Raw genomic sequence first — 19,540 nt, forward strand, 5'->3', positions numbered from 1 at the left:
GAGGAAGGTTTATTTCAAAAAGAAAATCAAATTGTCTTCCATTTCTAGAAACACACAAATAACCAGAGACGAATTTCTATACCTACATGTAAATACGAAGAAAACTAGCGTCACCATAAAGTCCCGTCAAATCATTACCGTCTAGAGCTCTAATTTTTCGACCAAAGTAATTGTGAGTTTACCTTTTTGTCATTCCTTTAGAGCATATTCTACGGAGGATAATGTACTATTTTGAGATGATGTAATTATACATATGAATGTTAACCTTGCACATTTATTTCTTTTGATATTGACTTTTCTTTGGCTATAATTAGACGTGTTTTATTGCTCCTCTTTTAAGAGTTATTTTGGTTCTGAACAATTCAAGAGGCTCTTCAAGTCTATCTAAAGATATGTACAACACTTTGTAACAAATATCACTTCAAAAAAGAAATTGAAGTGACAAAGGATTTCATTGTTATCTCAATATAACGGAGTTATATGAACAAATCTCAGATGTACGCTATTACTCCTAAATCATACTATTCTCCCACTATAAAATTATACATATTTGCTAATATTATCCAATTAAGATTAGAAAATAATTAAACAACTTTGACAAAGCAATTAATAAAAATATGACATTTTCCCGTACAAGTCAAGGATATTTATGCTTTTTTCCTACAAAATATACACAAACATATATATGTTGAGACCTTACCGTTCGAATCATATCCACTTACATATGCAAACATAATTACAGAAAGTCTATAACATACATACATACATACATACATAGCTATTGTTTATAATCTAGAGATAATAAGAAATCAGAAAGAAGTATATGAATAATATGTTTTACATCATTTTTGCAACTATCCCAAAATTATTAAATCATTGAACGTATACAATTTTGCTCCACAGGAAGGTGTAATTCTTGACCTAATTTTCTTAACTCCTCTTCTACAAGAAAAAAAGGGACAGATCACCACTGAGAGTAAAACATTAAACATTTGTTTCCCCAAAAATTAGTAAATTCTCTTGAAGTTTAGATCGTTAATGACGTTATTATTGAAAAATTTTGATTGATTATGTTGTTGATTGCTGCCTTCAAGATGTTGGGAATAAACCCCCCACAGAAATAATATTTACGGTAGTAACAGCGGAACAATAATATAGTACCGAGATACGGTAATCAACAAGAAAAAAGACACAAAGATTTTAACGTGAAAAACTCTTCTGAATAAGGGATTAAAATCACGAGCCCGAGAGGAGCAAAGTAATCCACTATAATGAGGAATTTTACACCCAGTAGTTCGAGTAAAATACTCCAGGGACCACTATACACTTAAAAGAAATAATCATCTTTTAAGATTCCCACCTCACTACAATATCTATTTTTCTTCACAGACTACATCGTATAAGAATACCTCACACCATTCTCTAACTCTCAGATATATTTTGCTCTGAGATTGGTGTATGAATGAGAAGTTGAAACCTTCCTTTTATAGGAAGAGTGATCGTCCACTCCAACCAATCAGAAGCATTGGTTCATTTGCAATTTGAATTGCAACTTGCCAATTTGAATTCTTGCAAATTGTTTGGCAAAATCGATTTGGGTTTTAAAATCTAACTTAATCCCTTATCATGGGGATGGACCCCACAATCTTCCCCTCCAGACCCATTTTTCTGAAGGAGGTAACACAGAACTTCTAATTTGAGTGCATGCTGATAAGTTTTTTGTACAATTCGAACTTGTCTCTTGGTACCACCTTGGTCAGCATATTTGCAGGATTCTCCCTTGTGGAGATCTTCAGGACTTGCAGAGATTCACTCTCTACCTTTTCTCAGATCCAATGATATCTCACATCGATATGTTTGGTCCTTGCATGATACATGGAGTTCTTGCTCAAGTCTATGCACTTTGACTGTCACAATAGACAACATACTCCTTCTGATGCAAGTCAAGCTCTTGAAGGAACCGTTTCAGCCATATCATCTCCTTGCTAGCTTCTGTAGCGGTAATGTACTCCGCTTCAGTTGTAGAGACTGCGACGCACTTCTGCAACCTCGACTGCCATGATATAGCTCCCCCTGAAAATATAAACAAATATCCAATAGTTGATTTTCTATTATCATTGTCACCTGTCATATCTGCATCTGTATAGCCTTTCAAGACTGGATCAGATCCTCCAAAGCACAAACAATCTCCTGCGGTACCTCTCAGGTACTTGAGTGTCCACTTGATAGATTCTTAGTGTTCTTTTCCAGGATTTTCAAGAAACCTGCTGACAACATCAACTGCGTGAGCAATATCAGGTCTGGTGCATACCATTGCATATATCAAGCTTCCGACTGCTAAAAAATAAGGAATTATAGCCATGTTCCCTTTCTCTTCCATTATTGTAGGACACATCTTCTTGCTCAACTTCAAATGACTAGCAAGAGGTGTGCTGGCTGGCTTAGCATTCTTCATGTTGAAGCATTTCAATACACGTTCAATGTACTTCTCCTAAGACAACCACAACTTTCTGCTTATTCGCTTTCGAACAATCTTCATTCCCAGAATTTGTTGTGCTGGGCCTAAGTCCTTCATGTCAAAGGACTTAGATAAGCCTCCTTTTAACTTTGCAATCAGCTCTTTGTCTTGTCCTACAATCAACATGTCATCCACATACAACAATAATATAATAAAGTTGTTATCAGAAAATCTTTCGAAGTATACACATGGATCAGAATATGTCTTTATGTAAGTTTGACTTTTCATGAATGAGTCAAACTTCTTATACCACTGCCTTGGTGCCTGCTTCAACCCATAAAGACTCTTATTCAGTCTGCACATCATGTGTTTCCTTTCAGCTACTTCAAATCCTTCTGGCTGCTCCATATAGATCTTCTCTTCCAAATCTCCGTGAAGAAATGCAGTTTTCACATCCAACTGCTTCACTTCAAGATCTAGGCTAGCTGTTAAGCTCAAGATTGTACGAATAGAAGTCATTTTGACAACAGGTGAGAAAATTTCATCAAAATCAATACCTTTCTTCTGTTCGAAGCCTTTAACCACCAATCGAGCTTTATATCTAACCAGCTTGCCATTTCCATATTTTTTCAGTTTAAAGACCCACTTATATTTGAGTGGTCTTTTACCCTTTGGAAGTTCAACCAGCTTGTACGTGTCATTTTTCTATAAAGATTCCATCTCTTCTTGCATAGCTTTTATCCACTGGTTCTTTTCTGGATGGGACAACACCTCCTTAAGACTTTCTGGCTCCCCCCTCATCACTGATGAGGACATACTCCGTGGAAGAGTACCTGCATGACTCTACCCTTAGCCTCTTTGATCTCCTTAGAGGTTGAGGTGGTTCTTCTTCCTGAGTGGGATACTCCACTTGCTCGACATCATCATCAAGTTGCTCCCCCTGCTCGGTAACCTCGTCGGTCGTACTTTCTGCACTTGTGGGATAGTTAGAAGAATAAGGAATGGTAATAAAGTTAGGGATTATACCATTCTTTGTCTTCTCTGATATATCATCAGCAGTTCCAACTTCACTTTCTCGGAAGACTATATCTCTGCTTCTGATGACCTTCTTCTTTATAGGATCCTACAATCTGTACCCGAACTCTTCATCTCCATATCCGATAAATATTCAAGGAACAGATTTATCATCCAGTTTTGTTCTCTGCTCCTTTGGTACATGTGCAAAAGCTATTCAACCGAACACCTTTAGATATGAGAAGGACACCTCCTTGTTGGTCCAAACTCTCTCTGGGATGTCAAGTGCCAACGAACTGATGGACTCCTATTGATCAGGTAACAGGCTGTCTGAACTGCTTCACCCTAGAATGACTTAGGCAGTTTAGCCATTTTGAGCATGCTTCTCACCTTCTCCACAACAGTACAGTTCATCCTTTCGGCTATGTCATTGTGTTGTGGGGTTCCAGGAATTGTCTTTTCATATCTGATCCCATGGCTCGAACAATATTCTTCAAATTCCCTTGAAGTATACTCACCTCCATTGTCACTTTGGAGATGCTTTAGCTTTCGACCCGTCTCCCTTTCCACTAGAGCATGAAACTTCTAGAAAACTTGAAACACCTGATCTTTGCTTTTTAAGATATAAACCCATAATTTACGTGAAGCATCATCAGTAAAAGTAACAAAATATTTGTTACCGCCCATCGATTCAATTTTTATTGGACCACAAACATCAGAATATACTAAATCAAGTATATTTAATTTTCTTTCAGACAATGTCTGAAATGAGACTCTATGTTGCTTACCAAATAAACAGTAATCACAAGGTTTTGCCGTTGTACCTTTGGCATAAGAAATGAGTGATTTCTTGGCAATAATTTGCAATCCCTTCTCGCTCATATGACTCATTTTTTTGTGCTACAAATCTGCAGAAATCTCATTTTGTGTCGCGTGCAATTCACTTTAGCATATTTTTGCATTTGTCTTATACAACGTGCCACAAGCAACACCCTTTTCAATCACCAATGATCCCTTAGTGAGTCTCCACTTTTAATTTGCAAAATAGTTCTCGTATCCATCTCGGTCTAAAACAATTCCCGAGATCAAGTTCATCCACAAATCAGGTACATGTCGCACGTCCTTTAGAACCAATGTGCATCCGACATTTATCTTGATACAAATGTCACCAATTCCCGCAATCTTTGAGTAACTTGTATTACCCATTCTCATAGTGCCAAAATCACCTGCTACATATCTGCAAAAAAGTTCTCTTGCCGGTGTGGCATGGTAAGATGCTGTTGTATCAACCACTCATTCCGACTCTGGACCTGACAGGTGCATGCATTCCTCCTCCTCATTTATAAAGAGTACAACATTATCATTGTTTTGCACCATGGCGGTTGTGTTGTCGTCATTCTTCTGGCCATTGGTTTCACCTTTGCCATTCATTGGATTTGGGCAATCTCTTTTGAAGTGACCTGGTTGATCACAATTGTAGTAATTTTTGGCTCTTGATTTGGATCGGTTCTTTGACTTCCCACGAGTTTCAGATCTATCATAGTTGCTCGAACTCGTTTGATAATTCCTGCCTCTACCTTCTGTGATGAGAGCTTGTCCTTGATTTTCAGGCTTCTTTCTCATCTTCTCATTGAGTAGAAGAGCCGATGTGACATCTTTTAACTCAATGGTGGTCTTACCGTGCAGGATGGTTGTTGCCAAATTATCATACGAAGATGGCAACGAGTTCAATAACAAGATGACTTTATCTTCTTCCTCGATTTTCACTACGAGGTTGGCGAGCTGTATGATTAGTCCGTTAAACACGTTTAAATGTGACAAAAAATTCGTACCTTCACCCATGTGTAGGGCGTATAACTGCTTCTTTAGGTACAATTTATTTGTCAGCGTTTTGGACATGTATAGGCTTTCCAACCTTGTCCAAATTCCACATGCAGTGTCTTCATCAATGATGTTATTTACCACATCATCTGATAAGTGCAACCTGATTGCACTAGCAACTCTTTCATCCAAGTCAGCCCAATCCTCAGCTTTCATGGTATCAGGCTTTTTGGTATCAACATCTAGTACCTTGTGTAATCCTTGTTGGATGAGCAAATCCCTCATTTTTTTTCCATGTTGAGAAACCGCTATCTCCGTTGAATTTTGCTACCTCATACTTTACTCCGGACATTTTTATTTTTCACCAAGTATAGTACTACCGACAGTGAATAGTATTTCTGTGAACGAGCAGAACCTGTGCTCTGATACCAGTTGTTGGAATAAACTCCCACATAAATAATATTTACAGTAATAACAGCGGAACAATAATGTAGTACCGAGATACAGTAATCAACAAGAAAAAAGACACAAAGATTTTAACGTGGAAAACCCTTCTGAATAAGGGAAAAAACCACGAGCCCGAGAGGAGCAAAGTAATTTACTATAATGAAGAATTTTACACCCAATAATTCGAGTAAAATACTCAGGGATCACTATACACTCAAAAGAAATAACCTTTTTTTAAAATTTTCAGCTCACTACAATATCGCTCACGCTCTCTACTTTCCCTTATAGATTATATTGTCGGTGGGAGGTCAGATTATATTGTCTGTGAATACCTCACACCGTTCTCTAACTCTTAGATATATTTTGCTATGAGATTGGCGTATGAATGAAAAGTTGAAACCTTCCTTTTATAGGAAGAGTGACCGTCCACTCCAACCAATCAGAAGCATTGGTTCATTTGCAATTTGAATTGCAACTTGCCAATTTGCATTCTTGCAAATTGTTTGGCAAAACCGTTTTGGGTTTTAAAATCTAACTTCATCCCTTATCATGGGGATGGACCCCACACAAGATTCGACCTCACACCCATGATTGATGCCAAACCCCTAGTTTCAAGACCCTAGAAACCCAAACAAGCACAAGAGAAGGGGAAAAAAGGAAAAATATTAAGGAAAAGACATTTATCTCAATAACACACAAAGCAATCAATGTTAGGAAAAAAATTAGCAATCAAAAAATAAAGAGATGGGACTGGAGCAAAACTAAAACCACATATTAGAAAAGAATTTTGCTAGCAAATAGAAAGATGATTAGGAGCACCAAAGGAAATAAAGAAATTTAATTATAATACCACATAAACCACTTCTAGGTTTCGTACAAATTTGGAGAGAATCATTGAAGCTTGCACCTTGTTGTAAAATACAAGAGGAATGTTGATACTACCACTTTTGTATAATGGTTTAATCAGGTGGGTTCTGTCTTAGCTACTTCAACAATAGATAGGACAATTGATTATATTGGTATTAGAATTCCATGTAAAATAAATTATACTTGACTTCAAAGACCTTAATTTTAGGAATTCGCTATGCAATTCTTACTATTTTATCCAAGATTCAATGAAGCTTATATTTAATTTATTAAGGTTAAAAAAGTCAACTAATATTTCAGGGATATTTTTGTCATTCAACATTTAGGGGGAAACATTCATGCTTTTATAATAACTAGTTCTGAATACGCGCGTTGCACGTATACTCCATAAAATGAGTATAAAATAGTTTAGAAATTTTATAAAAGTTATATAATAAAATTTGAAAAGTATGCAGTTTGTCTAATATATCAAACATTAAGCTTGACAATTGTTTTTGCTCTTTTATACTTCAACAATATAATTTACATGTGAATATGAATAACAACATTGACTATAGTTTCAAATGCTTCACGTTTAAATTAGGTTATACCTTGTCTTTAAGAAATAGTAGCCTCCTCCTTTTAGAACAACATACATATCAAAAGGTTGTGTCAAATGAAAGTAGTAATTTGTGGAAGTAGTATAGTATGTTTGATGGACACGTCCTCCTTAAAATAGCTAGTAGGTCATGATCAATTTCATGGTTAATGACAAAAAATATAAAAGTAATAACAGATACAATATTTAGTGACTTCTTGCTTCGTGTCGGAAACGATGAAGAGCATTCAAGATGATTTGGTTCTTCTAGAATACTTGGTTATCAACCCAAATGGTAATAGTAGTGCATTTAATAAGGAAAATATTTTCATCATTAGATTAAAATGCAACTTATGCAAATTACATGATAGAAATTAAAGAGCTATCTTAGCTAGCAGAAATGAATATGTTGATCAACTAAATAAAAGGTTGATTGCCAAGTTTTATGGTAAAAATAAGATATTTTTCAGTTTTGACTCAACAGAAGATGATACCAACAATAACTACCAAGAATAATACCTAAAGACTTTAATACCTAATGGCCTTTCTACAGTACATGTTTGTTGTCAAGTTCATTATTTCTTACGTATGTTAGTGTCACTATATATATAATAGACTAAGTTAAAATTGATCTTCCATTGCATATAGATTGATTTTGAAGAAACATATGCCCGTCAGTCATGTTACTGAAAACTTAGATCCACTGAATAGTATGTAATAGTACACATATGGTATATAAAATTTTTGATTATATATATATATATATATATATATATATATATATAATATTGTCAAAACTAAGTTAAAATTGATTTTCCATTGCATATAGGTTAATTTTGAAGAAACGTATGCCCGTTATGCTACTGAAAACTTAGAAACACTGAATAACTTATGTAATAGTACACATATGGTATATAGAAGTTTTGACAATAACGTCATACATGCAGAACTTATGATACTGGTCAATATGCTTCTAAGTATGTGTTTATCCCCAAATTCAACTTTCGTTTTCCGAAACTAAAGAATATCCTTTTAAATTTGGGTGAAAATAATTTTCAGTATATTTATGTTTTGTTGTTATAATAAATAAAGTACAAGGACAAACATCCTAAATATTGAATTATATTTATCACAATATGTTTTCTTACACGAATAACCATATGTTGCACTTTCAAGAGAGATATCAATATCGACAACAAGAGTTCTGATTATGGCAGAGTAACCAAAACATTAGAAGGAAACATATACCAAAAAAATTGATTAAAATTGATACCTTTAAACTATAATTAGATACTTTTAAACTATAATACATAATTATCTATTTAATATGGCTAAAATTGATTATATGTGTAAGTTCTGATGATATCCTTTCATTTTGAATTAGCGTATTATGCTAATATAATAATATTTTTTTGGTATTTAGATGATTGTTGTAGTATTATATATAAAAAATTTCTCATTAATTAAATTTTATTGTTCGTGCATATAAATAAATATTTAAACCATTATGTGTCATTATTAACGTGCAACGCACGTTTATAGATACTAGTATATATATAAGTACTTGAATTTTGTGTTCTTGTTCAAAATTATGAGTCATGACTCATGTCATTTGTAAATTAGGAGAAAGATACTAATAGCTGATTTGTACAAATAATTAGGCGTAATTAACACTTCACAATCTAAATTGAGGAAGCCTGTGTGACTAAAGGAAAAATTAAGGAATGATTAAAAAGAATTACTGAATAAGACCCTGCTTTGAAATAATTTAAAGTCTATGTATATGCTCTTATTAGACAAAACGTTGAGCATAGAGAAAAGCTACCATGATTATGATATTAAATAAAAGTTAATGAATATTTCACTTTACTATTACTTTTAATATCAATATAAGTCTGTGAATAGCCTATTTAATATACAAATTGAGTTAACTCTCTTATTTTTGCGGAATCATTATATTTTATACACACAAATAACAATAAGAGAAGTTATAATAGGAATAGAAACTGAATCTCTTTTTTTACATCTTTTGTTCTGGTATAAATTATGCTTTTGTTTTCTCATTTTTTTTCTTTCGGTGACAACATAATACAATACTCCTATTAGTCAGGCTTTTATCTGCTAGGACAACATGAGCAGAATTTTTTTATTTTTGAAAAAAAAGAGGAGTTGTAAGCTCTAAAAGTAATAGTATTAATGAAGGAAATCTTAGTACTATGAAAGAAGATATTTTCTTCTTTTTCATTTGTTAAATTGGGATTAATGAAGAAGTAATTCAACACATATCAGATGATGATGCTCAATACATAATTTTTATTTATGAGTAATATCTCGACATAATCTTGCTTAGAATAGCATAGAAATTCAAAAGTCTAAAAGACAGACTAAATTTCATGAAGTCCTGAAACAAAATAATAAAGGGAAAGAAAAGTTTGTACATGGAAGAAAAAAACTGTAATTTACCAATAAAATATATTTGTTGCCTAATAGAAAAGCAAAGGCCAAAAGATTATTGTCTTTTTATGGGTGAGAAAAATTATGCCAATAGATACGACTTTGGCATAAAGAAATGCACTGTAAAAGAAATGAAGTGACAATATATTGTGTGCATTTTTATACGAAAAAAAATCAAGCATATAAAAAGATTTTGAACAGATGATTTTAATAGTGGAAGCTCAAAGGAGAAAACTGACAAAAAACGTGAAAGATGGAAAGGATAATTGAATACTACCATTTATTAGGATCTCAATTAAACAATCAATTTTATATATATTTAAATGACAAATAAATTTACTTAAGGTAGGGTAATTTGATCATTCAAGTTTTGAAGGATATTTTAGTAAAATAATATTATCTAAAAGTCTTCACACTTATATATAGTATGATATAGATATAGATAGATATAAATATAGATTAAATCAAACTAAAGGTGAGAATGTGAATTAATGATTTTATGATAAGGAAATACGTGAAGACATGTATTAAATATTCTTTGTGTTGGTGCAAACATCCGGTGTAAATACATTACATTATGATTAAAAGATAAGTCATTTTCTAATACTTGGTCGTCACTCGGGGGTGGGGGGTTGAATGATTTGTTTTAATTTTGGGTGGAAATTATTTCTTTCCTATATATCTCAACTCATAACTTCATTTTATTGCTCTAACAAACCCTTAGTTATTAATTATTGTTATAAAATAAAGAGTGTAAAGTAAAGACAAGTATAGAGAAACTTATATATTATTCGAATTCAAACTGATGTACATAATGAACTGAAATCTCTTCTATTTACAGGAGAAAGGAAGCTGTTGTGTAAGTTGCTACTGCAAGCTGCTACTATACCATATATAGATAATCTTCTACTAGGGGTAATGATTATCCATAACGGAGTACTGAAAGGATAAGCTCATTGTACCCAGTATAGATAATCTTCTACTAGGGATAATGATTATCTCCATAACGGAGTACTGAAAGGATAAGTTCATTGTATCCGATATGGATAATCTTCTACCAGGGGTAATGTTTATCCATAACCGGGTACCGAAGTGATAAGCTTCTTCAGGAAGCTTATTTCCAATAGAGTACTAAATAGATAAACATATTTACGGCAGAGTCTCATATGGCTAAGCTTCTTCAGGAAGCTTATTTATAACGAAGTACCAAATAAACATTCATAATATAATATATTCATAACAATTATCAATATTTAAAATTTAAAATTTTCATTAAAAAAAAACTAATTCGATGTGCAAATAGTATTATTAATTTCTAGTACACATTTTCTCTCAGAAGCTTTTCTTTTGTTGTTCGATCAAACACCGAGACACAAATGGACCATAGTGATTTCGAGGATTAAAGGTTGACAAACTTATTCTATGTCGATCCTTTGAGTTTTCAACTTAGCAAATTAGTCCTAAACATTGGACAGGATGTAACTACTCTAGTACCTCTTCATGCTTTTTAAAAAATTGCAGTTTCAGTACATCGTATATTAAAAATATACTATTTACTTTTATATTTTCCACATTTATTACATCGTATACCCGAACTCTTCAGAACTCAGATCATCTCATTGCGCTCTCTTTGTTCTCTAAAATGGTATACAATTTCTTCTTCCTTGTTTCATTCTTATCATAATCTCAGTGAATTTATGAAAATTTTAATATAATTTTGTTTACTTTTTTTGTTTTTTTTGGGAATTTCTTCGTTAAGGTTGAGTCAGCAAAACACATTTCAAGCCCAGTACCCATTACATGGTACCCAACCCTAGCGGTGTTTATGCTTGCAATTGGCCTTATCGTAACTGCTTCCTTCTTCATGTAAGCGCTTGATTTGATTTTAGTAATACTGTATTTTTTTATTCTTTGAGATATATAGAAAATTTATTTAGTGGATCTAATAGTTCGAGATTAAAGCGTAGTTGATTAATAGTATTCGTTTATGCTAGTAATTGAATTGATTTGTGTCACTGTTGGTTGATTGCATTTACATTTGTCAGAAAAGGGGTTTTGTAGATGGTTGCATTTTGTGAATACGGAAATTAAATAACATGAAATTGTTAATTTGACTCTGTTGCTTCTTTCTTAAATGGCTTTATTCAATATGATGTGTGGGCTTGCTCACATTGGCAGTCTCAAGCCCGGGTAAAGGAGGAGGGTGGCGGTAGGCTGCAGCCAACATAAAACCTGTCAATTCATGATGAATCCTCATAATACAGATATCGTTCCTCTATTCAATATTGCTCACATTGCCGGTCTCAAACCCGGGTAAAGGAGGAGGGTTACGGCTTGCAACCATCATAAAACTTGTTAATTCATGATAAATACTCATAATATAGATATTGTTGCTCTATTCAATATGATGTAAGATGTTTATTACTGATAAATATTGTCATTTATTTTGAAGAAATTATGCTTTAGTGGTTTGGTTGTGTTAAAATAGCTTGAGATTGAGCGCACTTGTTGTAGCTGTTTGTTGTTGGCTATATTGTACGGACTCTCTAAAAATGCCGTCGCACCCGTGTTGGATCTTCCAAAAATACATTACTTTTGGAGGATCCAACATGCATCCGACAACATTTTCGGAGAGTCCGAGCAACATAGGTTGTTGGTTGCTGTAAATTGATTAAACAGTGAAAATGATTACTCTCACATAGTATACTTCTACAATGTTAAAGAGTACCAGTCTGCTGTGTGACTGATTTTCCGGGTTCTACAAGTCATGTTGTGTTTTCATCTTGTGACAAATCTACGAATGTGTGACAGTTATGAAGCTACTTCTCCGAGGAAATATCGCAGTCTTGCAAAGGAGCTTACAACTGGAGCAGTGGCATCTGTTTTCTTGGTACGTGCACTATAATGATTTCATCTCTCGTTTTCACTTTGCTTTTGTTGTTGATATTTGCTTGTTTCTATTCTTCCTCTCGAGCCGAGGGTCTTTTGGAAATAGCCTCTTTACCTCCCCAAGGTAGGGGTAGGGTCTGCATACACACTACCCTCCCCAGACCCCACTTGCGGGATTTGACTGGGTTTGTTGTTGTTGTATCTCGTTTTCACACTGGTTGCTTGTGTTGACTCCTTTCCGCACCTCTTGCAGGGTTTTGGATCCTTGTTTCTTCTACTTGCTTCAGGCGTATATGTTTGATTCATCCATATGGTTAGAGATGAAGTTTTGTACTACTGTTTCTATATGAATGGTTTTGAGTATTGCAGTTGGTTTTATATTATTTATGATGGAAGATAGCATTTTTAGAACTGATCCTTGTCACCTGGTGTAGTCTTAGAGTTTGTAACTGAATGGCAAATTGGAGAACTTGTTGAAAAATTGACTGAGGTAAGCGTGATGCATTTTGAAACTTTCTATTGCTGGAGTTCAGTGCATATAAAGTTAGTATTAAAGAACTTGTTGAAGTGTATGGATTGAACAACTTATCATGGTACACATGAGAATGTTGGATATAATGAGAGAGACGGTACATAGACAAACCATGATATTATATCTCATTCTCATGTGTTCATGTGCTTATAGAATTGTCTATAAACTCAACAACACGAACAAGAAAATACTCTCTATGATGATTTATATGAGTGTTATCGTCAATTACTTTGTAGAAGAGTAATTCGAGGTAATTTCGACGAGCAATGAATCCATGGATATAAAGGATTGGAGTTAGAGAAGATAAGTAGACATAAATGATCACAAAAATGTGTGATATGCATGGATGTGTATATATAGATACGCACACAATATAGTTAAGTTACACACATATACCAAACAAAAAAAAATTTATAGTTAATTCTATATGCATTGAACTCCAAGCGATAAACATAGTTATAATTTTTTTTTTTGGTAATTAAATTTCTTTATTTACCAAGTAAATATATACAAACAGATCAAAACAACCTATAGCACAGTTTGGACAGATGGCCCCAAACTTGCATCTTCATCTCCTCTAATACTTCTATCCCTATCACTTTGCTATATTATATACAGATTTAAGGGTAGAAATTCAACTCAGTCATTTTCTGACGTAATCTAACACATGAGGTGCTACGACAATGCACCTCCTGGATGATGTGCCTAACTATATTCATCATTGGTTTGCTCTTTCCTTGGAACATTCGCATATTCCTCTCTATCCATATAGCGTAGATAGTAGCGACAAGTGTCATCCTGTAAATTTGTGCCTCAGCAGATTTCCCTTTCCCCTATTTCTTTGCCCATTCCTTTTCTATTTGCCATGCCATCGGTTGCCTCACCAAGCCTTGCCACTGCAGAATCTTCTTCCATATAGTAGTTGATACTGTGCATTCAAAAAATAGATGTTCAATGGTCTCCGGCATTGCTTTACAAAGCATACACCTTAATGGCGATGTTTAAAGCAGTTGCTATCTCATGGCGATGTTTTTAAACAAACAGAAAAAAAGACGAACATATATTTGATCAATCTAACTAAAGAAACCAATAGATATACAAACTTTAAGGGTGTGTTTGGTATATGTTTTACATGGAAAATATTTTCCTAGAAAATGTTTTCATGGAAAATGAGTTGCTTTATCCCTTATTTTCCCTTCTTCTAAAAATTCGCACAAAATTAAATGAACTAATGTGTTGTTTTACTTTCTTCCACAAAATATTGTTGAAATTTGTGCTCCACAATTAAAAAGAAAATACACTTTTTTGGTTGAAAAAGAAAGTACTCTTTCTGTAGAATGAAAATAGAGTACTCATTTTATTAAAATAAAAGAAAATATTTTTTCTACATCATGAAAAGAAAATATTCATTTTGTTGAAACGAAAAAAAAATACTTTTTCTATGTCATGAAAAGAAAATATTTTTCTTGTTGAAATAAAAGAAAGTACTTTTTACTACGTCATGAAAAGAAAGTACTTTTTTTGTTAAAATAAAAAAATTATTTTTTTATATTATGAAAAGAAAATACTCATTTGTTGAAATGAAAAAAAAAATTCTATCTATAACATAAAAAGAAAGTACTATTTATAATAAATTTAGGGTGGGATGGGGGTGGGATGGGGTAGGGTAGGGTGGGTAGGTGGGGAGTGGGTTGGTGGGGATGGGGAAGGTTGAAAAAGAGTTTTGGAAAATGTTTTCCCTTCTCTTGATAGAGAAAACATTTTCCTCCAATGAGTTAATGAGAAAAATATTTTCCAAAACAGTTAAGCCAACAAAACATGAAAAAATTGGAAAATATTTTCTTTTCATGCCAAACACACCCTAAGTGATTGAAGTTTAGTAGTATTTTTATACTTGGCAAATATTCGTGATTTTCTAAGTACCTTTTCCAATTACTGCAGCTAGCTAAACTGCTCACGAACATCATAAGAGCAAGTACTAGTACAATACATTTTTTAATCTTTACTAAGTTGCTAGTGCGGGACGAAGTCTTGCAGCAATCGTAAAGTTATTTTCGTGTGATCTATAAAATATGGGTTCGAGCCATGGAATCAGCCAATAATGCTTATGTCAAATTAGGTTGTCTACATCATACCGCTTGAAGTATGGCCCTTTTCCATACCTTAAGTAAACGCGGGATGCTTTGGTGTCCTTTACTAAGTTGCTAGCGCAAATGAAAAGAAATAAAAAGATGTTGACTTATCATATATCATGAAAATTGAAACTTAGCTAGCGTTTGGACATAGCTTTGATTTAAACTTGAAAAAGGAGTTTTTGAAGTTGTGTTTGAACATACATTTTATTTGAAGAAAAGTTAAAGTTTTGTGAGTGGAAGAAAAATTTCACCCAAAAAACTAGTAGTTTTTGGGCACTTTAAATTTTTTTCCCCAAAACATGATCATATTTAACAAACAAACAATGTTTTCAAAAAAAATTGAAAAAATGAAGCCAAAATCTATTACTAAACAGGAGTTTAGTTATAAAATCTCAAGTCATGATTATGTTAGATGAAGAGGAATGTACAAAGGATTTTGAAAGCAAGAATCACCAAATTATAGGAAAGGAAAGTATCACAAACAAATTGAAAGCAAATATAAAATAAAAACTTTCTTTAATTCATTCATCAAAACATACATGATATGTTTCTATTTCCTTTCCAGTTACCTCTAAAACAATTCCACTTTCTCTCTCAAAAACCCCTCAACAAAGACTATAACAAACATCTCATTCCAAATTTAAATATGCAAAAAAAAAAAGGCAGCCCGATGCACTATAAGCTTCCGCTCTGCACGGGGTCCGGGAAAGAACCGGACCACAACAAATAAAAACAACAATCTTTTTCAGACATCAACACATTGAAAGTGCTTAAGTAGCCTATTGGCTTCTCTAATTCCAGTAAGATAAGCACCATGAGTTGTTGAATAATAGCATCTATGTGTTGCTTCTCCTGCAAATAAAATCTGAAGTGGAGGGAAATTCTTTGAATTTTCACCACAATTTTCCACTTTAGGCAATGGCTCAGCCATAGAATCCAAATCATCTCCACTTGATCCAACAGCAATATGAGTATATGATCCCAAAAACAACGGATCAGTACCCCATTTACACTTCAAAACCTTAGAAAACTTAACACAACTTTCTGCTGTTGCAGAATCTGAGTTCTTGAAATACTTTGAGTTTGCTAGAAACTGTGACATTGTTGTCGAAACCCCGTCTATGATCTCCTCATCACCTAGAGTTTCCATCTCAAGAGCTTCTTTACCTGCAAACCATGATACTATAGTACTTGACTTAGGATAAATTGGATGTATAAGAGCTGTCCTCCTAATCCATAAGGGAATTTTTGAGCGAAATAATTTCGTGTCCGATTGATGAAAAACCATTTGCAAGTATGGAAAATTCATCCCATCATAGCCACATTCTTCATTACTTGAGCTAAGTTGCAAGAATAACTTGTCAACAACACCAAAACCAAGTCTTGAAATTGCTTCAGTCTTGAAACTAGGAAGTTGAGGGCTAAAAAAACCAGAATCGTCGTGAATTCCTTGTTTTAGGACCCCTAATGAGACTGTTACAATAACATGATCAGCATGCATTACTGATCCATCACTAAAATGCAGCTTCACTGGCTTAGTACCATCACCATTTTCAAATTTTGAGGCACAGTCATCGTTTCGCCATTCAATTTTCGTGACTTTTCGGCCTAATTGAATCAAACCAGGTGGTAAAACAGATGCCAAAGATTCAATCATAGTTGAGTACCCTTTAGCTATAGTTAGTTCATCTCCAGGAAAATTATAATACTGACTTTCTCCATTAAAATCTAAAGTACCCAAATCACCAGCTGATGAATAATGCCTATGTATATTCTCAAACATAGCAAAAATTTCTTCTTCAAGTGATTTTCTACTCCATTTATCAAACACTTCAACATTTTCTTGATCTTTCTTTAAATTCCAATAAAATTCAAGACCTTTCCTAAGAAAAGAACCAATACTTAGATTTTTAATACTACCATTTTCAAGATTAAAACTTTCAAGAATTTCTTTACATGCCTCATCTTGAAAATTTCCTTCACCTGAAGAAAAAGCTAACATTTTGTTGAAAAATACTGATATGGATTTAACAAGGGAAGAATTTACCTCATAGCCATTTTCTGTTATAGTCACTTTTTTGTCCATTAATTTACCTTCTTTACATTCCCAAGGCTTGTTTGATTCCAATGAATTAATTTCTTGAGCAATTTTGTAAATTGGATTACCTTCAATTCCATGTATCCATGTAGCTCCCATTTCAATTTGATCACCATTAAATTCTGAGGTAAAAATTCTTCCACCAATTCTATTTCCACCTTCAACAACACAAAGCTCAAATAATTCATTTGAGTTTTTTGTTGTATAGAGTTTATTAGCTGCTGTTAGGCCAGAAATTCCAGCTCCAATTATCACAATTTTTGGCTTTTGTGTCACCATTTTAGAGGGAAAAAGATTGAATAATTTGTGATATTTTTTGTTGATAAATGAGTTGGTTTTTTTGTATGAAGTAATTGAACAAGAAACAAAGCTATATATAGGAGTGTATCATGGTATCTATTACATTGGTTTATTCTTTGTTGTATTCAAATTTAAAAGGTCTAGATTTAGAATAATGTAACAAATATTATAATGTAACCATAATTAACAAAAAGAATCATAAGTTTTTGGAAAATAAATCTTTAACTTGGGTAAGTAATTGATTGACATTCCTCCAAAATAGATTTATACCATATTTAAATTTCTAAATTTTAGTAATAATTTAATTCTCCAACTTTTGTTTAACAAACATTATATTGTAACCATAATAATTAACAAAAAGAATCATAAGTTTTTGGAAAAGAAATCTTTAACTTTTGTAAGAAATTGATTGACATTCCTAAAAAAATAGATTAATACCATGTTTAAATTTCTAAATTTTAGTAATAATTTAGTTCTCCAACTTTTGTAAGAAAATCATTGACATTCCTCTATAATAATCAACACAAAGAATCACAAGTTTTAGGATAAGAAGTATTTAAGTTGGGTAAGAAATTGATTGACATTCCTCCAAAATAGAGTAAAATCATGTTTAGATTTGTAAGTTTTAGTAATAATTTAATTCTCCAAGTTTAGTAAGAACAATAAATAAAATTCCTCCAACCTAAATTATAACCTACTTTATATTTCAAATTTCAATAATAATTTAGGTGTCCAAATTTAGCAAGAGAATAATTGAAATACCTCCAAGATAAATTAAAATCTTGTTTAAATTTATAATTTTAGTAATAAATTATTTAAATGCTCTACTTAGGTAAAGAAAATTATTTGACATTCTTCCAAAATATTAAAACCTTGATTAAATTTCTAAATTTTAGTAATAATTTAAGTCTCCAGCTTTAGTAAAAAACTGATTGACATTCCTCCAAAATAAATAAAAATGATTGAAATTCTAAAGTTTAAATTTTAAATTTTAATCTTCAGCTCTGGTAAGAAATGATCAACATACTTCCAAAATTTTATTTTTAAGGCTTTTTAAATTTGATTTGGCTTAGTAGGGTTAAAATATGAAAGGACAAACAAACCAATAAAACAAGCAAATTGAAACTATCTATGTTGTTCAACAAATTAAACTGACAAGTAATAAAGACAAAAGAAATCCAAAAAAGAGAGAAATCTTACAATAATTTATGTGTCTTTTTCAGAACAAAACGTCTTTACCGAGTAAAGACCTTATATTAATTGGTTCAAATAAAAAAATAAAATTGAATGGCCCTTCTGAAAACCATGTATGTATTGATGCTAACAATTTTGGTGATGCTACAAGCAAAGTTACTTGCGAAATAACTTTGTCCTAAACAAGAGGTCTCGGGTTTGAGCTTTGGGTATGGATTCATATTACTCAGAATTTTGCTATAGCATCCGCACGAAAATCAGCGTAATAAACACATTTACAGACTGTTTGGATTTGTATCTAACATATTTTGTGGATTCATATTACTTGAATATTTTGCTATAATATGTGTGCCAAAATCTGCGTAAACACATTAGACTGGACATCTAGAGCATAGACAATGTAAGATGGGGGTCTAATATCGGTGAAATAAGAATTGGGTGGTTTTGGCTCTGATACCAAGTTGAAAATAGATCTTGAGCCTAATTCAACCCCAAAAGTTAGCTCATGAGATGAGTATTGCCGAAAACGTATGAGGAAACCAAACACCTCACCCATAGCCGATGTGAGACACCAACAATTCCCTTCAGATTTTGATGCCTAAATTCAAAAAAATGCAGCAACTTATAATGGCAACAAGAACAAATGAAGTCCATTTGCTCTTGCCTAAGATTTGACTTTGACCAAATTTAGACACTTGATTTTGATAAGATTTGTAGTTACTACTGAGAGTGTTATATCATAACTTTTGGAGGA

General features: G+C 32.9%; 2 protein-coding genes across 2 annotated transcripts; one reads left to right on the plus strand and one right to left on the minus strand.

The window, feature by feature from the left end:
• Positions 1-11,164: 11,164 nt before the first annotated feature.
• Positions 11,165-13,082, plus strand: LOC107812608 (uncharacterized). Its single transcript, XM_016637753.2, has 4 exons — positions 11,165-11,283; positions 11,398-11,504; positions 12,450-12,528; positions 12,781-13,082. Exons 1-4 carry the CDS (start codon positions 11,281-11,283, stop codon positions 12,826-12,828), a joined length of 237 nt encoding a protein of 78 aa, XP_016493239.1. The 5' UTR covers positions 11,165-11,280; the 3' UTR covers positions 12,829-13,082.
• Positions 13,083-15,762: 2,680 nt separating this feature from the next.
• On the minus strand, positions 15,763-17,614 carry LOC107812609 (putative polyamine oxidase 5). Its single transcript, XM_016637754.2, has one exon. It carries the CDS (start codon positions 17,569-17,571, stop codon positions 15,940-15,942), a length of 1,632 nt encoding a protein of 543 aa, XP_016493240.2. The 5' UTR covers positions 17,572-17,614; the 3' UTR covers positions 15,763-15,939.
• Between the last annotated feature and the right edge of the window lie 1,926 nt (positions 17,615-19,540).

Source organism: Nicotiana tabacum, chromosome 8 (genome assembly GCF_000715075.1).
Source record: "Nicotiana tabacum cultivar K326 chromosome 8, ASM71507v2, whole genome shotgun sequence".
Classification (NCBI taxonomy): domain Eukaryota; kingdom Viridiplantae; phylum Streptophyta; class Magnoliopsida; order Solanales; family Solanaceae; genus Nicotiana; species Nicotiana tabacum.